General features: G+C 46.8%; 1 protein-coding gene across 3 annotated transcripts in view; it reads left to right on the forward strand.

The window, feature by feature from the left end:
• Positions 1 to 21,934, forward strand: part of TTLL11 (tubulin tyrosine ligase like 11) — a 258,789-nt gene that overhangs the window by 201,930 nt on the left and 34,925 nt on the right. For 2 of the 3 annotated variants that reach the window (XM_063081751.1, XM_063081752.1), the window contains exons 7-8: positions 1,209 to 1,460; positions 10,999 to 11,105. In XM_063081751.1, coding sequence (XP_062937821.1) covers positions 1,209 to 1,460; positions 10,999 to 11,105 — 359 coding nt within the window. The remainder of the gene's footprint in view (positions 1 to 1,208; positions 1,461 to 10,998; positions 11,106 to 21,934) is intronic. The other variant, XM_063081753.1, reaches the window with a different exon arrangement.

Consider the following 21,934-nt stretch of genomic DNA (forward strand, 5'->3'; position numbering starts at 1 on the left):
CAGGACAGGAGCCAGGAAGGGGAGCTGAGCACGAGTGCAAAGAGAGGCATTGGGTGTGAAAGGGAGCTGGGCATCCAAAAGCCCCGAGGCTCTGCTTCCAGGCCAGGCCATGGGTGGCGAGGTGGGAGGGACAGTGTTCAAGGTCTGGAGGGAAACAATTTGCTGGCCAGGCAATGACTGGACATGAGGAGGGCTGAGAAGAAGCAGGAAGGGCCTTGAGCGCCAGAGGAAGAGTACAGATTCGGGAGTCCTAAAGAGGTTTAGCGAGTGAGTGACCTGGCCAGGTTTGCTTTAAAAGAAAGTGATTCGGGTGCCAGTGTGGAGGATGGATCTACGGATGGGCAAAGCTGGAGGAAAGAGGAAGGAAGACCTGTTGCTACAGTCCAGGCAAGAACTGACAAGGCCCAGGCAAGGGCAGAGCAGGCAGTGTTTTCAGGACTAAGGAGGTAGAACTGGCTGTGGAGGCAGAGGGAGGGGAGGGGTTGGCATTTCCTCTGATTTCACCTGCTTGGGTAGCTGGCAGAGGGTGGTGACACTCAAGGGGGTGGGGACGCAGATTTGGGGTTAGGGAAAATAGTCTGTGGGTCTGGAGGTGAGAAAAGCATTCTGTGCTAGAGGAGAACATTTGAGCATTATTAGCTGCTAGTTTTCTTGAATAGCAGAATAATTTCAGAATAAAATATCTAGACTAAGGAATCACAATGCTATGATCATTTTTTTTGTTGTTTGAATTCCAAATAAAAAACCAGTTAAGCCAGAAAATGTAATTATTTCTATTCCTAGAGTTGGGTAACGGATGCATCTTTATAAATTGTTCATTGAACTGTGCCCATGGCTCCTTGCCAACCCTCAATGAGATTTTTATATTTTTTAATTATTCAATTGCTACCCTTAAGTAGGAGTTTGAAATCAAACTCAGACTGCTCCATAATAGAGTATTCTCTTGAATCATGAGCACAGTGAAGGAAGTTTTCCATACTGGGAAACTGGATGGTAAAATACAGGAAGGATATTTCCAGTCCTGACTCTGCCCTGAGTTCAAGTTCTGCCTTTGCTACACACTAGCTAAGTAACCTTGGGCAGGTCAGTTTTCTGGTGTGTAAAATAAAAGTAGTGATGAATGCCTGCCTCCCAAGTTTGTTGTAAGTCTCAAGTAAAGGGGAACAAGCAAGGGAAAGCCTATATCATTAATTCCTTGTGTGCTTCAGGTCTCAGCAGCTTGAAAAACCATTAGCTGGAAAGGATGATCCTTTGGACAGTGAGTGGACCAGAGCCCCAGACTGCAACGCCAATCCCGAAGCCCACCTGCCCTCCATTTGCCTCAAACAGGTTTTCCCCAAGTATGCAAAGCAGTTCAACTACCTGCGTCTGGTGGACAGAATGGCAAATTTGTTTATCCGCTTCCTGGGAATCAAAGGGACGATGAAGTTGGGACCAACAGGCTTTCGTACCTTCATAAGGTCAGTGAGACCAGCCTCCTCTGGCTTGGGCTTTGGGCAGGGTGGAGTCCAGTCGTACATCTGGCTGGTCAGATCCTCCTGACTGCTCTTGGGAGAATCTGGGATGCTTTATCAATACCCTGTTTGAGCTGGCACAGGCCTGGCACATATAAACTCTTGTCTGTTGAATGAATTAATGAATGTTATGGATTTGACAACATTCACCCTCCCATGTTCATGGTTAAAAACAATTCTGTTCTTCCTTGTGCTAGGTCCTTAAAATGTATATTGGTAATTGCCCCTTGGAGTCAGACAGGCCTCATGCTTCTTAAACTGAGGTGAATATTCTCCCAGAGGCACATGGCTATGTGCTGGGCATTTATGAAGTCACAGCAGAGAAACAAGGCACATCTTTCCAAAGTGTCAATTTCAGGAGGGAAACGTCAAATAATTCAGTTGATAAATAATTTAACAGATTTGTTAAAATAACAGATTTGTATAAAAATAACATGGTCACATTATAGAATATAATGCAAAATTTGCATGAATTTTAAAGACAAAATAAAGAAATTGTATTTTTGCTGCAGCCTGCAAAGTAAGGAATTGCCACTTAGTTTCCTGAGATTACTCGTTAATTTGCCTCTTCCCTGTGGGACACTTTGGGGCAATACAGGAGCACTTATTAGCTGTGTAACCCTAGGGCAAGTTAATGACCATCCCCGGACCTCAATGACTTCATCCTATAAAATGGGGATGAAGCTACCTATGCTCTATGATTGTGTGTGTAAGTAAGATTAGCTAAGATTGCATAGAAACATCTAGCATGTGGCAAGTGAACAATAAATGTTAGTTTCTTCTTATAAGTGAAATCATATTTTTATATGTATATACACACCCCCACACACACTCATATGTATTTATGCTATAGATTAAAAGTGTCCTGCACAAAGTCTGGCACAAAGTAGGTTCCCATTAAGTATGTGCCAAACAAGTGACTCTAGATCCCTTCAACAAATGTGAATTGGCTACAACAGGGAATTCCTCCTTAGCAATTAATTGTAGCACGTACTTTTCAAAGAAAGCCTCTGCTAGCACTCAGTGTTACTGTTGTTTTTCTCATTACTGGTTTTAATATTTCTACCTCACACCTCAAAGTCACACTTTTCACAATTTTATTCACTAAGGCAAATAATTAGAAGTCTTGAGTCAGAAACCATTTTGTCAAAGGCTTTTCTCCAAATAAGTTTTATAAATTCCAACTCTAGCCTTCTGACATTCCTGATAGGCTGGTAAACAGCAGTATTGGCAGGAATTTTTGCCATTTCAGTAAACCTGAAGTAGTATTTGCCTGGTGATTTTGAGAAGGGCTTTGTGTTAGTTTGCGGGGTGGGGTGGGGAAGGAAAGCCCAGCGGAAAGAGCACACAGGGTCAGGCAGGTCTGGCTTCAAGGCCAAGTATGTTACTTAGTAGCTGTGTGCCTTTAGGCAAATCCCTTATCTTCTCTAAGTCTCAATTCCCTCATCTGCAAAAATGGGAATCATTGTTCCTGCTTTGCAGGATGAGGTGGGGAGTTAATACATCATAAAGCACCCAGACTGGTGCCCGGTTCATGGGAGCTGTTTGTTAAATGGGAGTCTTGTGATCTTTGTCTCCATTAGCCAGTGGGAGTTTACAAAAAAGTCAACAGGCACGTTATTATTTGCCCTGAAAATACTACCTAACTTGATACCTTCTAACTCATTTAGGAATTGCACTTGACTTTTGGTAATAGAATACCCATCTACAAATGGCTTAGTATAGTAGTGAGAGCAATTTTCTTCATATAACAGGAAGTTTGGCAATGGGGGGTTCTAGGGCTGGTTAATGACTCCACAATATGATCAATGTCCCACTTTCTGTCTTTCTGCTCATTCATCCTAAGCATGGCTTCCAGCTTCAGGGTTGCTGAAATGTGGCTGCTCAAAATCCAGCCATCAGAGTCGAGGTCCAGGTGGGTAGATGGAAGAAGGGAGGAAGAGCAAAGGCTTCCACCAGATGAATTAGATCCCTTTAAGAAGCTTTCCCAAAAGCTATATCCAATGACTTCCTCTTTCATCTTATTGGCCACTTCCATCTGCATGGGGAGCTGGGAAAAGGCGTTTTTCTAAATGTGCATACCACTGTCCCATCATAATGAGAAAGAGGAGGAAGAGAACAGATGAGTAGGCAGTCTCTGCCCCTTTGTGATTCTTGGTCTTTAGAACACAGGGAAATGGCTTAATGACAGAGGCCACAGGTCACGAGGGTACTTGAGGCACTGTGGAAGCATTCGGGGACCCAAGAGAAAAATGAGGTTGGGCAAGATGGGGTGCTTCTCTCAGCATGTCATGGGGCCCAGTCCTTCTGGAATCAATGCAAGAACTTTCCGGGTCCTCCCCACCCTTTGCACTGTTGCACGGAACCCTCAGTTCAAGAACAGAGAGAATGAAGGGGTGGCTCGGCTTCATGTGGACAACACCTTGGGAGCCGCAGGGAACACTGGCCCTGTGAGATCTGTCCTGTCTCCACCTCGTGTTGGAAAGGACTATATCCGGTCAACCTAACAACTCTTCCTGAGCTTCTGGTAGCCACAGGACAGTCAAAGATAAATAACAGAACCCTGCCTGCCCTTAAGGGTCTCTCAGTCTAATAGCACACAGGAACAAATCAGTAAATGCAGTCCTTTGGCAGAGTCACAGAGCAGTGGCTGAGGTCTCCCCAGCGTGGCTGTGTGCAGAAGCTGGAAGTACAGAATTGGGGATGCGTCGTCTGCTTGGTGGAATCAAGGCAGGCCCACAAGGGCAGGCAAGGTTGGGACTGGTAAAGCGGGAGTTTGCCAGGCAGGAAAGGGAGGAACACACAGTCCCAGCAGTGGGGAGAGCCTGAAAGTGGATTGCATGTGTGGAAGTCAGAAAAGGTTTATCATCCAGGCTAAGCAGGTGGTGGAAACTGAAATGCTTCCTTTTTACTCCTAATAAGATCCTATCAAAATGTAAGAGAGGCCTGGTCGGTTAACTCACTTGGTTTGAGTGTGATGTTATAATACCAAGGTTAAGGGTTCGGATCCCTTACCAGCCAGCTGCCAAAAAAACAATACAAAACAAAAAACATGAGCGAAAGGGAGATAGTTGAAAAAAGATGGGTTCCTTAAGCATCACGATCTCAGTTGCCCACAGGAGCAGCCAGGAAGCATAATGCAGCACCACTGGCTGGAGAGAAAAGGTTGTGGAGGGTGGAGTTGTGGCAATCTGGAGAGCACGTGCCCTGTCCAAAGGGGCTTAGTATCACCAGAGCTTGTGATTTTTCAAGAGCAGCTGGACATACTGATTTTTACATAGAATTTCAATGCACATATATATATAAATGTTGGCAATTCAAAAAAATAATTGTAAACACTGTGTGGGTTCAATCAAAGTGTGACTGCCCATAGTGACCATGAGTGGGTGACCTCTGGTGTGAGGGCAAGGAGATACATGTTAAGAGGACTGCTGTGTTTATACCCACTCTTGAAAAGGAAACAGAACAGAGAGTGGTTCTAGTGAAGAAGATTCCTAAAATGCTCGCAGACTGGAACTGGGTGATGTCAAAAATACAGCTGCAAATCTGTCTCTATGTGATAGGCTTTATGAGTTTCTATCCTTTTGTTCACTATAATTAAGGGCATTTGCATAAGAAACCAATTTTTGTGATGTTAGAGACTGTTAGGTCCTGCAGCCGTCGTTCCCAATCTGCAGCTGAACACCATTAGCGGGAGCAAGGGTGAACGTGACGATGGACAACGGTGTCTTCAGGTGGGGACAGGCAGCCTAAGCAGACAGACTCAGACAGTGATTGATCCTCTCCTTTCCTCCCTCCCCACCTAACACAGGTCTGTAGCAATTAAGGATGCAGGAAGAAATGGAGAAAATACTGCACAACCACTAATAGATTTTTCCTTTTAAAATGTACCAAGAAATCCCAACAGCAACTTCATGGTAAAAGATGATATTCTCTGCTTTTAGATATATCAGAGTATGTTCAGTCTTGCTGGCTAAATTTAACAGCATGCATTTTCTCTTAACAACTCTGCTCTCTCTCCTTTCCACTTTGGTTTGAATTTTGCTTCATTATGAATTAATGATATTTATGCCATATGTTAAATTGAACCAAGTGCCCTTCTCAGGAACACTTGGAAAAAGACATATTCACTGGCGAGATACACACTCCTTGCAGAGCTCCCACGCAAATGGCAGCCGTTGAACTTGGCTTTCATTTGCGCTACACACTCTTTCTTTCCAAATTCCTTGAAGAGAACTAGAGGGAAGAAGAAAATAATAAACATTTCGATTGAATTTATTTTCAGTGTCCATCTCTCACAATGTGCTGCATAGATCAGCAGTTTTCGGAGTGAATTATGCTAATGCCAGTCTGGCCATATTCTGTTTTGCTTTTTTACCAAGAAATGAGAGGTAATGAACCATCGTTCTCTTGTCTAGACTTAACTCTATCTAACCAGCTTTTTATGTCATTTCCTCAGGAGACACATAATCATAGCACCTATTATCATGAATTAAGCATTTCTTTTTTCCTTTTTCAAAAAAATTTTATAATAATTGCTGGGGTGTGGAGGCTTCTCTTTCTCTGAGAAATAGAAATTACCTGATTGAATCTTCAGCTTGACAGCTTTCTTTAAGGAAAATGCCTTTTTGCTATTCTCCTTCCATTGGATTACTTATTTGGGGAGCATCCTGTGTAAGTCACTAAGGACACTTTCTCCAAATACATCCTACATCAGAATTTGACATCAGTTTGCATATGCTGCATCTTCTATTATGGCAGCTGGGGAATTAAACAGTTTGCAAAAACTGGGTTTATTTCTAGGAAACGTAGCAGCATCTTTGCACCTTGAGCTTTTGCTTTGTGCAGGGCTGTTCTGCATTGAGATTCCTACTCGTCCCTTTGTGGATTCTGATCTCGGGTCACCTTTTGAATTAAAGGATGGTTTTCTCTCTTTTCCTTTTTTCCTTCCGTTCCCTTCCATCGTAAGAAGATATTAATACGCTTCATAATGGGTAGCTGTGGGGGGTTTTATTCTCTGAGAGGCAACATGGTGTGTTAGAATGTTCTAGAATAGAAGTGTCAGGGGCTTTGCTTCCCCCCTCTGTCACTACTCTTCAGTGACTTTGAAAATCTCCCCCTTCGATCATGATTCCTTTCCAGCAATATTGTGAGATTCTATGCTGGGGACATCGATGGCCGTTAAAAATACATGCATTTTAAACTGGAATTGTATCCTTTTCCCTCAGAATGTTTAAATAATGTGTGTGTGTTTTAATAAATGTTGATAATTGTTAGCTTTCACCTTATAGAAACCTCTCCAGGAAAAACAAGCTTCTTTTCTGCACAGAGAAGGATGAACATAAAAGAAATTCCATAAATAGAATTTCGTGGAGTGGAAAAAGTTGGTTCCTAAATTTCCCATGAGATGTCAGTAGTTGTTAAGAGGAAATGGGGACGATCATTTCAAATCCTTCTATACTTGGGCTGCTAATGAACTTGAATGATTTGTGATTCTCTCCCACCATATGGGCCCAAATTCCTTTGATTCTGAAAACAAAAACAAAAACAAACAAAAAAAGCCACATTTCTTCAAACTGGTTCTACATTGTACAGGAGGGATGGGAACTTCTTCTGCCACTTGCCCATGTGTGCCAGGCACTGAGATAGTGCTTGAAAGAGCCTTGTATGGTGAGTGGCCTTATTCTCACTATACGAATAAGGAAATTGAGATGCAGAGAGCTTCCATGACTTGCTCAAAACACAGAGCAGAGTCAAGATTCAAACCCATGTTTCTTTGACTCCAAAGCTTGTTATTTCCATGTACATTTCTAGCTTATCCTTTCTTAAGAACGTTTTTGGTTTCTCATGTTACCATATTTTTTGGACTACTCTTCCACTGAATAATCTATCCTTCCATTCATTAGTCATTTGAAGAACTGCATCCCAGGGCATAAGGAGAAACTGCTCTCTAAGGACTAAGAGCTGCCAAGGCTTCACATTTTGACCCCAGACTCTGATCACTTACATCCTCTGAGGGTGGTATCCAGGACCCATTCAGCTCTGCATTGCTTACTGCCTACACTTAGTGGGCATAGAATAAAGTCTGTATTGGGTGGATGGATGGGTGAAAAATTCATTGCAAAGTCCTGGTGTCTTGACTGTTGGAGCCATTTCCTGTTTGAGTCCATTGAGAATGTTAGTGACCATGACAATAAACCTGGGAGAACCTGTCTCCAACTGACCCTGGTTGTTTTACCCCCAGCCATCAATCCCAAAGCTTCCCAACTGGAGCTCTCTAGAGGCTCCCGTCCTACTGGTCCCTGGCCCGAGACTTTGTGTCTTGGCTCCTGGGTTCCTCCTGTGGCCCTTGGCTGGGCCACCTCCCCACAACTCCCAAACTCACTACTCTATCTGGATGTGGAGACCAGCTGTGTGATCTTGGGCAAGTCATGTCCCTTCTCTTGAGCCTCAGCTTACTCTTCATTGAAATAGGACTAAGAATACCTCCCTCATAGAGTGGATATAAAGTTTCAGAGAACTAATGGGCAGGAAAGGGCCTGGCATACAGATGGTGCCCAAGAAATGCCTACAGAATCAAAATTCTTTTGAAGCATTTCCTGTCCACTGCAGCCAGTGCAGATCCCTCCCTCTCAGTCCAGCTAGCAGATGTTGCAACCAACAGTATTTGCAGGCATCGCTAGGGAGGATGAGTTACCTTGAAAGGGGATAAATGGAGAATTCTCTTGGTAAATTACAGCTGCTGCTAAAGGTTTGACACTTCTATTTTCTACTTGTCAGAAGAAAATAACTATATACCACTGGTCAGTGTGGTTTCCCTTTTTATACTCCATTAACCCACAGAGCAAACCAAGCTGCACTGCCGTCCTGTGGGTTAGCAGGTGGTCCAAAGGACACTGATATGATAATTAGAGAAAACCTGTGGCCGTTCCTAATGAAGCTTTGGAAATTAGCAGTGCAGGTTGTTCGAATACCTTGGGAGAGACTGGAACAATGTCCCCAGCAGAACCCAATAGAGATAGCCATCTTGGTGACAGGTGATGTAAAAAGCTCTGCGTCCACTGACATGTTGTTACTAGGGCTCAATAACTGTGCACTGATGTGCTTTGAAGTCTGCCACAGTGACTTGTGATTGAAGGAGCCCAGGAGGAAGCAGGATGTGAATTAATGGCCTGGGAAATAGGGGAGGGAAGAAAGGAAGGGAGAAGGGAGGGAGGGCAAGCAAGTGCGCCCGTGTACCAGGAGCACCAGCCTCATCTGGCGCCGTGCTGGGCACACTCCTGGCACCATCACTAGGGGTGTGCATGGGCTTGGAGAGGGGGCTCTGAATGCCCAGACCCTGCTTGCCAATCACCTCCCTGTCCTGTTCCTAAGGGAGCTATTCACACAAGGCATAATGACAAATGGGAAATCACAGAACCACTTTGTCATTAGCTGGGGCAATGGAGGTGGATACGTTTGAAAAGTTGAAAGCAGCATTGAATGTAGTTCTGCCAACCTGACAGCTGGCCCAGAGGTCTAGCTTTCAGGACTCCCAGGGCAGATCCAGACTACCTGGGGACTCACCTCCCAGCATGATCCTGTTCAGGAGGGTAGTGCACCCGGATAAGCCAAGAGCTGCCTCTAGTCTGAACAGAGAGCCTGAGCCCTTGTACCCAGACACTCTGACCAGTGTACGCCATTTCTCCAGAATGGGTAGGGTCACTCCCTGAAAGGTCAGCCTCAGGCAGCTTCCAAGGCCGAGATGGTTCTAACTCTGAAAGAGAAAAATGGAAAGGCAGAGACAGATCAGGAAGGGAACTAACAATCACAGTGGGCCTACCACATGCCAGGCACCGTGCCAGGTCCTTGGCACACACTTGCTACCTTAACAATCATGTGGGCGGGTATTATTATGTTCATTTTAGAGAACAGAAAATAAAGGCACAGAAGGCTACAGTCAATTGCCCATGGTCACACAGCTAGAAAAAGCAGCAGTCAGGATTTCAATACTGATCTGATGCCCAAATCATGCTCTTTTTCATTTACCAGAGTGCATCCCCACACTTCCAGATGAAAAAAAAAAGAGAGATGGGGAGAATTGTAAGCACCCCTCCATGTCTTGGACAGGGAGTACCCTGGCTGAGGTCAAACTGTGAAAACCTGGTTTCTGTGGCCTGGCGGCACCTAAGCAAAAGGAATATCCAGAGCTCAGAGGCCTGCCCCCTCCTTCCTGTCTTTTCCAGCTGAATCCCCCAAAGTCGGGGATGAGCTTCAAGGGGCCTCCCCAACAATGCTGTCTCAGCCCACACAAAGAGGTGTGCACCCAGCCTGTGCCATTCTGCACTATAAATCTTGGGCTTACTGTGAGTGATTCCAGGCTTATGTAAAACTTTCGGGTGACAGATTAAGATGGGTGAAGTGCAGAAGCCCTGTCTGTAGATTTGGCCTTGGGGACTCATCTGGTGAACACTTCCAGTAGGGAATTGCTTCTGGACAACTGTGATGGCTCAGCCTGTGCCGGTGATGTACTGTCATCATTGGGTCATCTGAGCGTAACATCATCAGCAGTCTGGATGCTGGCAGGAAAGGGCAGTACCACAGGCCCAGCTTTTCTTCCTCCTCCCACAGACTAATCAATAGGAAGATGAAGATGTCCTCATAGGGTGTGTTTTTGAAATGTGGAGTTCTTATTTCCTTTTTGGAGCAGTCAGGGATCTACATTGCTGGGTAAGGTCAGGCTGATACGCAGTGGCTTGTAATAAAGACCACCTGTTTTATAGGTGAGGAAACTGAGGCTCAGGACAGTAAAATAGTTTAACCAGAGCCATGCAGCTTCTTAGTAGCTGAGCCAGGATTCAACTGAAGACTTGCTGTCCTAAGGTGCTGCCTCTTTCCAACCCATTAGACCTCTATTCAAACAAACGGCTGAACTTACAGGAACCCATGGGATCTAACCTCAACTTAGCCTTCTGGACAACTTTTCTCCCACATTCCCAGCCATAAACCCTTTAGCAGTTCCAGCTTTGGGAAGGGAGGGCATTCCAACAAGGAACACAGCCCAAGCAAAGACATTGTCTTTGTCGGTTAGGGCTGGTCTAACAAAAATACCATAGACTGGGTGGCTTAAACAACACACATGTATTTCTCACAGTTCTGGAGGCTGGGAAGTCCAAGATCCAGGTGCCCATAGGTCTGATGTTTGGGGAGAGCCCGCTTCCTGGTTTGCAGACAGCTGCCTTCTCCTTGTATCCTCACCCAGCAGAGAGCAGAGAAAGGAAGCAAGCTCTGTCATGTCTCATCTGATAAGGGCACTAATCCCATTCATGAATGCTCCACCTTCATGGCTTGATCACCTCCCAAAGGCCCCACCTCCTAATACCATCACATTGGGGGTTAGGATTTCCACCTATGAATTCTGGGAGAAATAAACATTCAGTCTATAACAGGCATGGAGGCAGGTGCCAGTCCAGCAGTAACACCTCTCCCTTCCCATCTTTGGCAGGAACTGCAAGCTCAGCAGCAGCAGCTTGTCCATGGCGGCAGTGGACATTCTCTACATTGATATCACAAGGAGGTGGAACTCCATGACCCAGGACCAGCGGGACTCAGGTACCTGGTGACTGCCTCCTGGTGGGGGTCCCGGCAAGCACGGGCAGTGCATTTTCTGCTGCTTCTGGTTAAGGTTGTAGGTGGGGGAAGGAGGAAGAGGATCCTATCAACTCTAGACATCACATCGTTCCAGGGATTGAGCTGAAATTAAATTCTGGGGCTCTTTCAGCTCCCAAGGCTGTGCACACCCAAATTCTAATTCCACCATTAGCATTCCTTGCCTTTGCCTAAGGCTTTGACTCCATCTACAGCAGGGATGCTCAGTTATTCGTTCACCCATTCGTCCCTCAGCACATATTTACTGAGCATCTGCTGGGCCGGGTCTTGGATAGACTGGAGGGAATAGCTCTTGGTGCTTGCCCTGAAGGAGCTCACTGTAGAGTTGGGAGGCAGATGAGAAAATGCTAGTGTGATGCGGCGCGGGCTAGGATGGAGGGAAACCCAGCGCAGGAGCTGCTCATCAAGAGGGCCAGGGAAGACTTCTTGGAGAAGGACGTGTGGGATAAGTGTTGGGACAGACACCCCAGAAGGGGTGTTTCCCGGCCTCGGCATGGACGCATGCAGGAGGCTGTTGAGCTCAGGCCACCCCAAGTAGCTCAAATGGGCTGGAGCAACAAGGGAAGGGAGAAGAGGTAGAGTGGGGTTGCAGGATCTGCCAAAGCCTTGAATGCCGCACAAAAGAATTTGATCTTGACCTTCTAAGTTAGGTGATGAAGGATTCCGTTAGAAGAATCCACCTTTGGGCGGATAAGTTTCTGACCTTTCTCCTCACAGAAGGTGTTTTTCTAAAAAGCTGTGATAACCATAACTGACATTTGTACAGCTCATCGCAAAACTGCGAAGTCCTTTCGTGCATATTCCCTCATTAAATGTCCCCGTGAACCAGTGCAGTAGGCACTATGAGTCTCATTTCGCAGATGAGCGAACCTCAACTCAGGCCCCCAAGATCACACAGTCACTGCAAGCCGCCAGCACCCGGTGCACACGCTTCCCCTCTGCTCGGCTGCCCCCCTAATCCCCACCCCTGTGAAAGGGACGTGCAGAGGAGGGGTGCCTCGAGGAGCAGCCTGCTGCTTAATCTGATGGAGAGGACATGAAGTCAGAGGTTGGGAGGTCCAGATTAGAGTTGCCTATGCCATTTCCTACCAATGTCAGCCTGAAAAGTCATTTCACCTCCTAATGTCTTTATCTATGAAGTGGACCAATAGCACCCGTTCTCAGGGTTGCCCTGAGATCTCACGTAGCAGTGGATACAAAAGCATTTGGAGTCATCGCTGACAGTGCAAGGCAGTTAATCTCATCAGTGGACACCACTTGGGGACAATCCCAGGGCTGGTCTGCCTCATAGCTGCTGCTCCCCTGGAAGATCTGTCCCCCACCCATGTGGGCTGGAAACAGTCCCACCACAGAGACATGGCAGGTCCTTCCTGCAGTGCGCCGGAGCTCAGGCATCATTTGCTGCTTGGCTTAGTGTTTGGTAATGATGCTACCAGCTACCAGTAGTTGGCTGTTTCGTATATGCCAAGCACTTTGCATGTGCAGCACTGGCTAGGATTCCTCTGGTATGATTATCTCTATTGCACAGAGGAGAAAACTGAGTGAAGCTCAGAGACATGGCTGGTGGCTAAGGCTCAAACATAAACCCACCTCAGCTCCCCTTCCAGATAGCTTCTCCTACTCATTTGTCCTGGAGTGAGGTGACCACGGAGGTCTCTCTCACTCCCCTTTCTTTAATTCAAAAAGCAAACTCCCAGGAACACCGGTAGTCACTGAGTCGACAAGGTGAGGGCTTCTATTGCATCTCTGCAGTTGGCAGCTCCGTTACAGCCTTCCCTGGCAACCAGGAGAGGCGTGAGATGGGGCATCTTCGGGAGAAGTAGGCAGATTAATTATCATTTTGAGGACAGAGAGTGCTCATGTGACAATCGAGCAGCAGCACTTTCTGCTGACGCCTTCAGAAAGTGAAGAAGTGTTTGCTCTGTGAGCTGAATGTGGGGAGTCATCACGGGATCCCGTGGAGGGGGCCAGATGAGGGGGTGGGGGTGGCCGTGGAATTATTAAATATTGAAATTGATCAGGAGTAGCAGCAGGAAGCTATTTATCATGTTTTATTGCTTCAAACTCGCATTACCATCTGGCCCATTGTTAATTCTGAGTAGCTTTTCATGTTTTGTTTGCCTGTTAAATTACTCCCTGTAAGCGAATCCACAGGGGCTGTCCACAATACAGGCTCCGGTGAGGTTGCTGGGGTCTGCCGGGGTCTCTCTACTCTGCTGACCAAGCTAAGGACATAAGAGAAATCCTTATTTTTAGCACATACCGACGAGCGAGGCCAGGGCTGGCATCTGCTGGGCCCTTCACCGTACCCCAGCCCCTGAACACGGGGAGCAGCCATCGTTAGTGGTAGCGGCAATTTTGAGCTTACCACGTATGTGCATATATCACGGCTAATTCCCACAGCAGGCCTTCGAGGTGGGTAATAGTATCCCATTGTATGGAGGAGAATCATGAAGTTTTCCAAGGGCAAACACAACTTGTCTAAAATCTTATAGCCAGTGAGTAACAGTGGCAAGATTTGAACTCAAGCCCCCGGCCTCCTGGCCCACGGTGCTGTCTCCAATCCAGGGCCACACCAAGCAGTGCTTGTTCACGTGAGTGGCAGGAGATAGAGGGGACAGCAGCGTCAGGGAGGCACAAGGTCAGCTCACGCAATACGGGGCCTGCGGGAGGACGTCATGGGAGCGGGGGCCCATGCCTTGTCCAGGCTGCTGTCTCCCCTTCCTTCATCCTTGAGTTTATACTCCTGTTTCCATCACTCCCAAAAGGAAATAACAGGCTCTGGGGGTCTTAGAAGTGGGTCTGGGCACTAAAGCCAGGAGTAGGAAGTCTCTCTGTGCTCATGGTCCCAGGGGCCACAGCTGTCTTGTCACCAGTGCCAGCTGGGGCCCAGTTCTTGCCACCTCTCAGGCTGCTCTGACATCCCTGGTTCTCAAGGCAAAGGAGCATCTGGAGCTAGCCACCTTCATGGGAACATTCAGGAAGCTATTGGATAGCAAAAGAAGAGATTCGTGGTTGAGTGGTGGTTCTGTCTTTTGGCAAGTGACAACAGAAAGAACAGAGAGTTTTCCTTCCTTCCCTCCATGCAGAGCCAGGGGATTCTCAGGCCCTCGGTTCCAGTTAAGTCCTGGAGAGAAGTGTGGGTGCCCTGCTGAAGGGACAGCTCTACCCCTCAGCTCTACCCCAGAGCTGCTGTGGGGTTGACAAGAAGTCTGTGAAGAGCGGTAGGACAGGGCTGTCAATCTCAAAGAGTGTGCACCCATTCATTCACTCATTCATTCATTCATTCAACACACAGGTAATGCACATTTTACTGGATATTGGTCCATGTGGGGATATAAAGATAAATTTTTTTACAGATGCTATCCTACTAAGAAAAAAAAAAATAGAGACCATTTACCATACATTCACTCTGTGCAGAAGAAAAAATGCTTGTTATGAATTATCTCATTTAATTTTCACATACTCCTCTGAGGTAGGAGTTGTTATTTCCACCCAATGGATGAGAAATTGGAGGCTTAAAGATGTGAAGTTAAACAGACATGCTGAGCATCAATTACAGTGGGGACCCTGGGATTTGAACCGAGACCAGTCTGACTTCAGAGCCCATTGTCCTTTCCATTATACCCGGTGTCTCAGTCACACAAATGCGTACAACGCACAGCTGACAATTGTAACAGGGTGTGATCAGAGCTGTCGTGGGAGAAGCAGCAAAGGAGGCGTGCTGTGAGGGTCTAGAGACAACACATACAGGTACTCAGCATGGTGTGTGACCCAGAAAAGGCACCAACTGTGTGTCCTGCCTCCTGGCCCAGGATGCTGTCCCCAATCCAGAGCCTAGCAGATGGCCTAGAACTGCAAAAGCAACTCACCCAATGGCCAGGGAGTGATTGATGAATGGACAAAAGCCAAAATAAAAGACGCCCGCGTCCTCAAAGCAGGGAGTTCTGGATATGAAACCATGGCTTATAATAGAGGTGGTCTCCTTGGCAGGGTCTCCCTCCCCTCCCCTAAATGCCCAGGTAAAACACCAACCCATGGGAGCTCCAGTGGCGCAATCGGTTAGCGCGTGGTACTTATACAAAACACCAACCCATGTGGATAAGGTCATCACCCCTACCCAGCACCAGCTGTGACAAAGTGCTAATGCCTCTCCCCCCTGCCTGCAGCCGGCCCCAACCTTCCTTCTGCCCAAATGAGACAGTGCTCACCACAGGGGTTAGAAGGATCCCTCATGCTTTAGACCTTCATGGACAAAGATAACCTGTGTGAGACCTTGCTATGGAAACGGAGAAGGAGAAAATGGTGCTTAAAAAGATCGGTGAGGAAAGGAATCCAAACTAGTGAGAAAAGCATGCACGTTACTCTCACCCCTGGTTCATGAGGCACCTCCACTGTGGTCCATGCATAGCCTGCTTTTGTTTAGTTAGCTTTTTAGTAGATTAGCTGTTTGTAATAATGGAATAAACATCCATAAACTCGCCTCCCAAAACAAAAGCTAGGGCTTGACCATAACCTACACCTGACACGTGGCTCTCCCCCAACACCAGCCTGTTCCCTGCCTCACCCCCTGAAAGGATCCCTCATCTGCGTCCTGTATTCATCGTTCCCTGACAGGCTTGCCTTCCTCTCTGTTAGAATGTCAATGACTGTTCTGGTGCTTGATGGGATTTAGTAATATGCAGTCTCACACTCTCCAGCACGCCAATGTAATTGTCATTTTTTAAAAGAAATTAAGGATTTTAATTTCCAATTCTAGCATTTCTGGCAGAACACAGAAATCTAAATGAGGGGGTTAGCAACAAAACTGGGGTGTCATAGCCCTCTCGTTGCCCAGAATCAAATGAAGAAACAAATTTGTCAATGAAGATGCAGTTGGTTCATGTAAATTGCACTTACGAGTCCTTCTTATCATGGGGACTTTGCCCTCAACTCTTTCCAGAGTGGAATTTCAGGTCTCTGTGGTGACAGACAAGAGCAGCATCAAGATGAGGCAATAAAAGGTGATGTCGCTGGTGTCAGCTACAAGAGACAAACGTTTCGCTTGCAAAGGGAACATTTGAGCCCAGCACCTGGGCGTCTCATCCATCTAGCACGAGACCCACATCTGGGGGCTTCTGAACCTTTGTTCCCATCGCATCCAAATGCTTTGCTGTTTGAGATATGAGTTAAAGGTCCTTCTCAGTAACCAAGGGAAACATGATTGCAAAGAAAAAGAAAATGGATCAGGAGGTCTTCCCCACCCACCCCTTCCCATGAGAGCACACAGACAGCACCCCCCCACACACACACACCTTGCTTGGAGAGGGGAATCTAAGAATGGCGTGGTTAGTGTCTGATATGTGCTGCAAACTCTGAACAAAATAGGAAGCGTTTCTTCCACTGCTCGATGAACTCCTCAGCTACATATCCCCCTTCCTGGGGTTGCCTTGGTTAGTTAGACTGGGAATATATCCAAAGCCATGGGCAAATCTGGCTTCGAATCAGGGCCTGCTAACTTGCCAGCTATGTGGCCTTAAGCAAGTTACCTGACTTGCTCCAAGCTCCACGTTCCCTGTCTGTGAAGTGGAGACAGTACTGGCAACAAGGCTGTGGTTGAAGTAAAACAAAGCATGGAAGCGCTCTGAGCAGGGTCTGCCCCTGGCACATGCCCAGCCAATGGGGCCCATCACCCGTTGTGATCACTTCCTCCCGCCAGGAGCTCTGCAGGTGCTGGGGACAGAGACGGGAGGAAGGGCCTGGCGCAGCTCAGTGAGAGGGATGGGACACACTGGCAACAGACTCTCCGTCAGTACCCAGCAGAGTGAGGGCCCTCTTCGTCCTGTCGTCGCCCGTTGGTCTTCCACCATGCTGGTGGGTCGTGTGGCCGGGAAGAGGAACCCACATGTCTAACTCAAAGAGTGTGGAGACAGGGGCCGGGTGCTGTGAGGCTGCGGACGGCAGTGGGGACTGCAGCGCTGGCTGCCTTGGGCCCACGTGGAGGGAAGCCAAGTTCGCAGGCCCCGACCAACTCCCACCACACCCACCTAGCCCCTGTCACACTGGTTTTGGCTGGCTGTGGAGGACCCCAGCCTCCCTCAGAATCTTCTTTCAACTCAGAGCTGACCACCAACTGCTGCAGTCGCTGGTCTCATGGCTCAGCTCTAGGGGAGAGCACCTGGACCCCTGTCCCCTCTGCAGCCACCACTCCCACCACTAACCTCCCTCTCACTCACTCCAGCCAGAGTGGCCGGCCACCTCGGAGGAGCCCTTGCCTCTGCCAGAAGCCCCCTCCCCCCACACACACCACTCAGGCCCTCGGCTTGTCCCCCTCTCATCTCATCCCGGTCACAGTGCTCGTTACATACTGTGGAATGAGTGGGTAGCATCTGCCCCTTACATTAGACTGACCCCACAAACAGCTGTTTCTGCCTTCATGAAGCTTAGTGCTGCGCCTGGCACACAGGAGGTGCTCTGCAAACATGTCGCATGCACCCGGGGTCAGCCCCTGCCAACCAGCTGATCCTGTGGGTGTCTGAGCTTATTACCATCTCTCGCCAAATTCCCTCAGTCGACTTATGCAAATCTTCTGACGCCTATACTTTCATCAGCCCCAACTGAAAAGTTCCTGGTTAACGAAGTACTGAAATATTTAAAAGTAGTTTTCCTTGGACCGTTTAGCAAAGCCTCCCTTATACATATACATGGTTGCCCTCCCCTCCGAAACACAGGAGGCCGTGGAGAGCCGGGCCGGTCTCACATGGCGCCTCCCTCAAGGTGTCTGGCACAGACGATGCTCTTCAGCCTTGAAATTAGCTCGCAGTCAGATGGGCCTCTCTGGATGTGCGCCCTACACGCTTACAAAACAGTCAGTGTCAGAATGATTTTTAATAGAAGCAAGTGAGCCAACAGAAATGCCAGCTTGGCCTCCCCCTCTCCCAGACGTGGATCTTCAAGGCCTGCTAAGTGCACCGTGTTTCATGTAGCTGTCCCCCCACGGGGGCCATCGGGTGTGCCTTCACACCACTGCCCCTCTGTCGGGCAAGCCCATCCTTCCTCACCCTCAGGCACCTCGAGGGTGGGCAGAGCAGGATCTCTGCCCATTTCTGCCCCCACCCCCAAAATGGACAAAAGGAAGAAGAGCCGAGTGATTTTTTTATGTCAGCCTCCCCTTTTCTCGTACACTCTCTCCAGAGCTTGCAGGAATGGCAGATGCAGGATTCAGCACTGGGGGAAAAGCCCGGGCAACTGAGTCAGAAGTTTGGGCTTCGGTACCTGCCACCTCCTGCCGGGGGACCCTTGAAAAGGCACTGCTCTCTGGGAGACTCAGTGCCCTTTAAGACGGGGTGGATGACATCCCCCTGCAGTTGTTGTCAGGATTTAGTAAGGAAGTACATGTCTGCACCAAACAGTAGCTCTTTTTCTTTTTTCTAGCACCATCATCATTCCTGACACGGGTGTACACTTTACAGATTACAAAACGGTTTCCAAAGCCTCTTGTCCACACGCAGCATGCACACACTGCTGACGAGCTCGGTCCTGTTACTGCAGCCCCATTTACAGAGGAGGAAACCAAGGCTCAGAGGGGCCAAGAGACAGCGCACGCAGGCAGTCAGGGCAGAGCAGGATCTGGGCCCTGAGTCTCAGTCCTGGGCTGCCTCATGCAGTGACAACTGTCACAGCACGAGAAGATGTAAGCACCGTGCCAGTCCCAAGAATAGGGCAGAGCTGGGTTTGGTAAGATGGTGTGGCCCCTGGTCTTAGCCCAGGGTAACATTAACGACGAGGAACACATCCAGGGGAGCTGTCTAGCTCTGAGGGCTCCTCCCCAACCACCTCTCCTCTGTTTCTCCTCCAGCCTTGCAAGTCAGTGTCATGTTTGCACATGCTTCACTGTCACAGCAGGTCACTGAATGCTCCCAACCACCCCGAAGAAAGGAATCTCTATTATCTCCAATTTAGAGTTGAGGAAATGAGGATGAGACAGGTTAGGGGCCACCTCCTAGTACATGGTGGCAGCTAGTACATGGCAGTGCTTGGACAAGAGCCAGACCTCCCGATGCAGTCTTCTTCAGAGGCTGCCTCCTAACGGGCCTGCCAGTGACGGATGCGAATCAAGCACCTAGCACAGGCCAGGTGCTCTACAAGCATTTTTAAAAAATTAATAGACTATTTTTTTAGAGCACAGATTTACAGAAAAACTGAGCAGATAGTGCAGAGAATTCTCATCAACTCCCCATTTCCATATGCAGTTTCCCCTACAATTCCATCTTTCATTATTGTGGCACGCTTTTTACAATTAATGACCAAATATTTGTATGTTATTATTGACTGAAGTCTGTAGTTTACATTAAGGCTCACTCTGTGTCGTACAGTTCTCTGGGTTGTGACAAATGCATAATGTCATGTGTCCAGTCTTACAGTGTCATACAGAATAGTGTCACTGCCCTAAAAATTTCCTGTGCTCCACTGTTCATCCCTGCCCCTGACCCCCTGGCAACTACTGATCTTTCTACTCACTACAGTTTTACCTTTTCCAGAATTTCACGTAGTTGGAATCACACAGTGTGTAGACTTTTCAGACTGGCTTCTTTCACTTAAGTCATCTGCATTTAAATTCCTCTGTGTCTTTTTATGACTCGATAGCTCATTTCTCTTTGTCTCTGAATGATAGTCTATCGAGTGGATATGCCACAGTTTGTTCTACTCACTTATTGAAGGACATTTTGGTTGCTTGCAGTTTTTGGCAATCATAAACAAAACTGCTGTGAGCATTCATGTGCAGGTTTTATGTGGACACAGGTTTTTCAACACAATGGGGCAAATACCCAGGTGTGTGATTGTTGGATCATGTGACATGATGGTTAATTTTAGGTGGTGTGAACTTGACTGGATTAAGGAATACCTAGAAAACTGGTACAGCATAATTTCTGGTTGGGTCTGGGAGGGTGTTTCCAGAGGAGATTGGCATGGGAGTTGGCGGACCGAGCAGTGAAGATCTGCCCTCAGTGTGGGTGGCACTGTCACTCGGCTGAGGGCCCACAAAGACAAAAGGATAAAGGGAAGGTGATTTCCTCTCTGTCTCGCCTGGAGCTGGGACACTCTTCTTCTCTTGCCCTTGGACATCAAAACAACAGGCTTACCAGCCTTTGACTCCAGGACATATTAGTACCTGCTCCCACCACCCACCTGGGTTCTCAGGCCTTTGGCCTTGGACTGAGAGTTACACCATCAGCTTCCCTAGTTTCGAGGCTTTCAAACTTGGACTGAGCCATGCTACTGGCATCCCAGGGTTTCCATTTTGCAGATGGCCTGTTGTGGGACTTCTCAGACTCCACGATTACATGAGCCAATTCCCCTGGGAAATCCCTTCTCATATATCTGTATAGACATGTCTAGATAGATATCCTATTAGTTCTGTCTCTCTGGAGAACCTTGGATAATACATATGGTAGGACTATGTTTAGTTTTGTAAGACACTGCCAAACTGTCTTCCAAAGTGACTGTACCGTTTTGTATTCCCACTGATAATGAATGAGAGAGAGTTCCTGTTGGTCCACATCTTCATCAGAACTTAACATAGTCTGTTTTTGGATTCAGCCATTCTAATAAGTGTATAGTGGCACCTCATTGTTTCAATCTGCAATTCCCTGAATTCAAATTCCACTCTGAGTCTTTTCATGCATCTGTATGTCTTCTGTGGCAAGGTGTCTGTTCAGATCTATGTCCATTTTTTTAATTGGATTGTTAGTTTTCTTATTGTTGAGTTTTTAGAATTCTTTGAATATTTTGGAGACAAGTTCTTTGTGAGACATATGTTTTGCAAATATTTTCTCCCAGTCGATGGCTTATTTCTTCATTTTTTTAACAATGCCTTTCTCAGAGCAGAAATTTTTGGCTTTAATAAAATCCAACTTGTCAATTTTTTCTCTCACAAATATTGCCTTTGGTGTTGTTTCTAAAATTTCATAGCCAAATCCAAGGTCATCTAGATTTGGTCTTATGTAATCTAGATGTTTTATAGTTTTGTATTTTACATTTAGGTCCATGATGCACTGTGAGTTAATTTTTGTGAAAAGTGTAAGGTCTATGTCTACATTCTTTATTTTATTTTATTATATATTTTTTCATACTGATGACTGATTGTTCCAGCACAGTTTGTTGAAAAGACTATCTTCCCTGTATTAAATTGTGTTTGCTCCTTTTTCAAAGGTCAGTTGACTATATTCGTGGGGTCTATCTGGGCTCTCTTATCCATTGGTCTAATTATCTATTCTTTCACTAATACCATGCTGTTTTGATTACTGTAGCTTTATAGTAAATTTTGAAGTTGGGTAGTGTCATTCCTCTAACTTTGTTCCCAGTACTGTCTTGGCTATTCTGGTCTTTTGTCTTTCCACACAAATTTTACAATCAGTTTGTCAATATCTACAAAATAATTTTTAATTTGGATTGTACTGAAACCTAGAGATTTTAGGGCTGGCCCGTGGCTCACTTGGGAGAGTGTGGTGCTGATAACACCAAGGCCATGAGTTTGGATCTCCTTACCAGTCATCTTTAAAAAAAAAAAAAAGAAAGAGAAACCTAGAGATTTTAATTGGGATTGTATTGAAACCATAGATTGAGGTGGGAAGAACTGACATCTTCACAATATTGATCTTCCTGTCTATAAACATGAAATATCTCTCTGTTTATTTAGATCTTCTTTTATTTCACTCATCCAAGTTTTAGAGTTCTCCACATATCTACCTTGTACATATTCTGTTAGATTTATACCTAAATATTTTATTTTA

The sequence above is a fragment of the Cynocephalus volans genome, chromosome 17, assembly GCF_027409185.1.
Source record: "Cynocephalus volans isolate mCynVol1 chromosome 17, mCynVol1.pri, whole genome shotgun sequence".
NCBI lineage: Eukaryota > Metazoa > Chordata > Mammalia > Dermoptera > Cynocephalidae > Cynocephalus > Cynocephalus volans.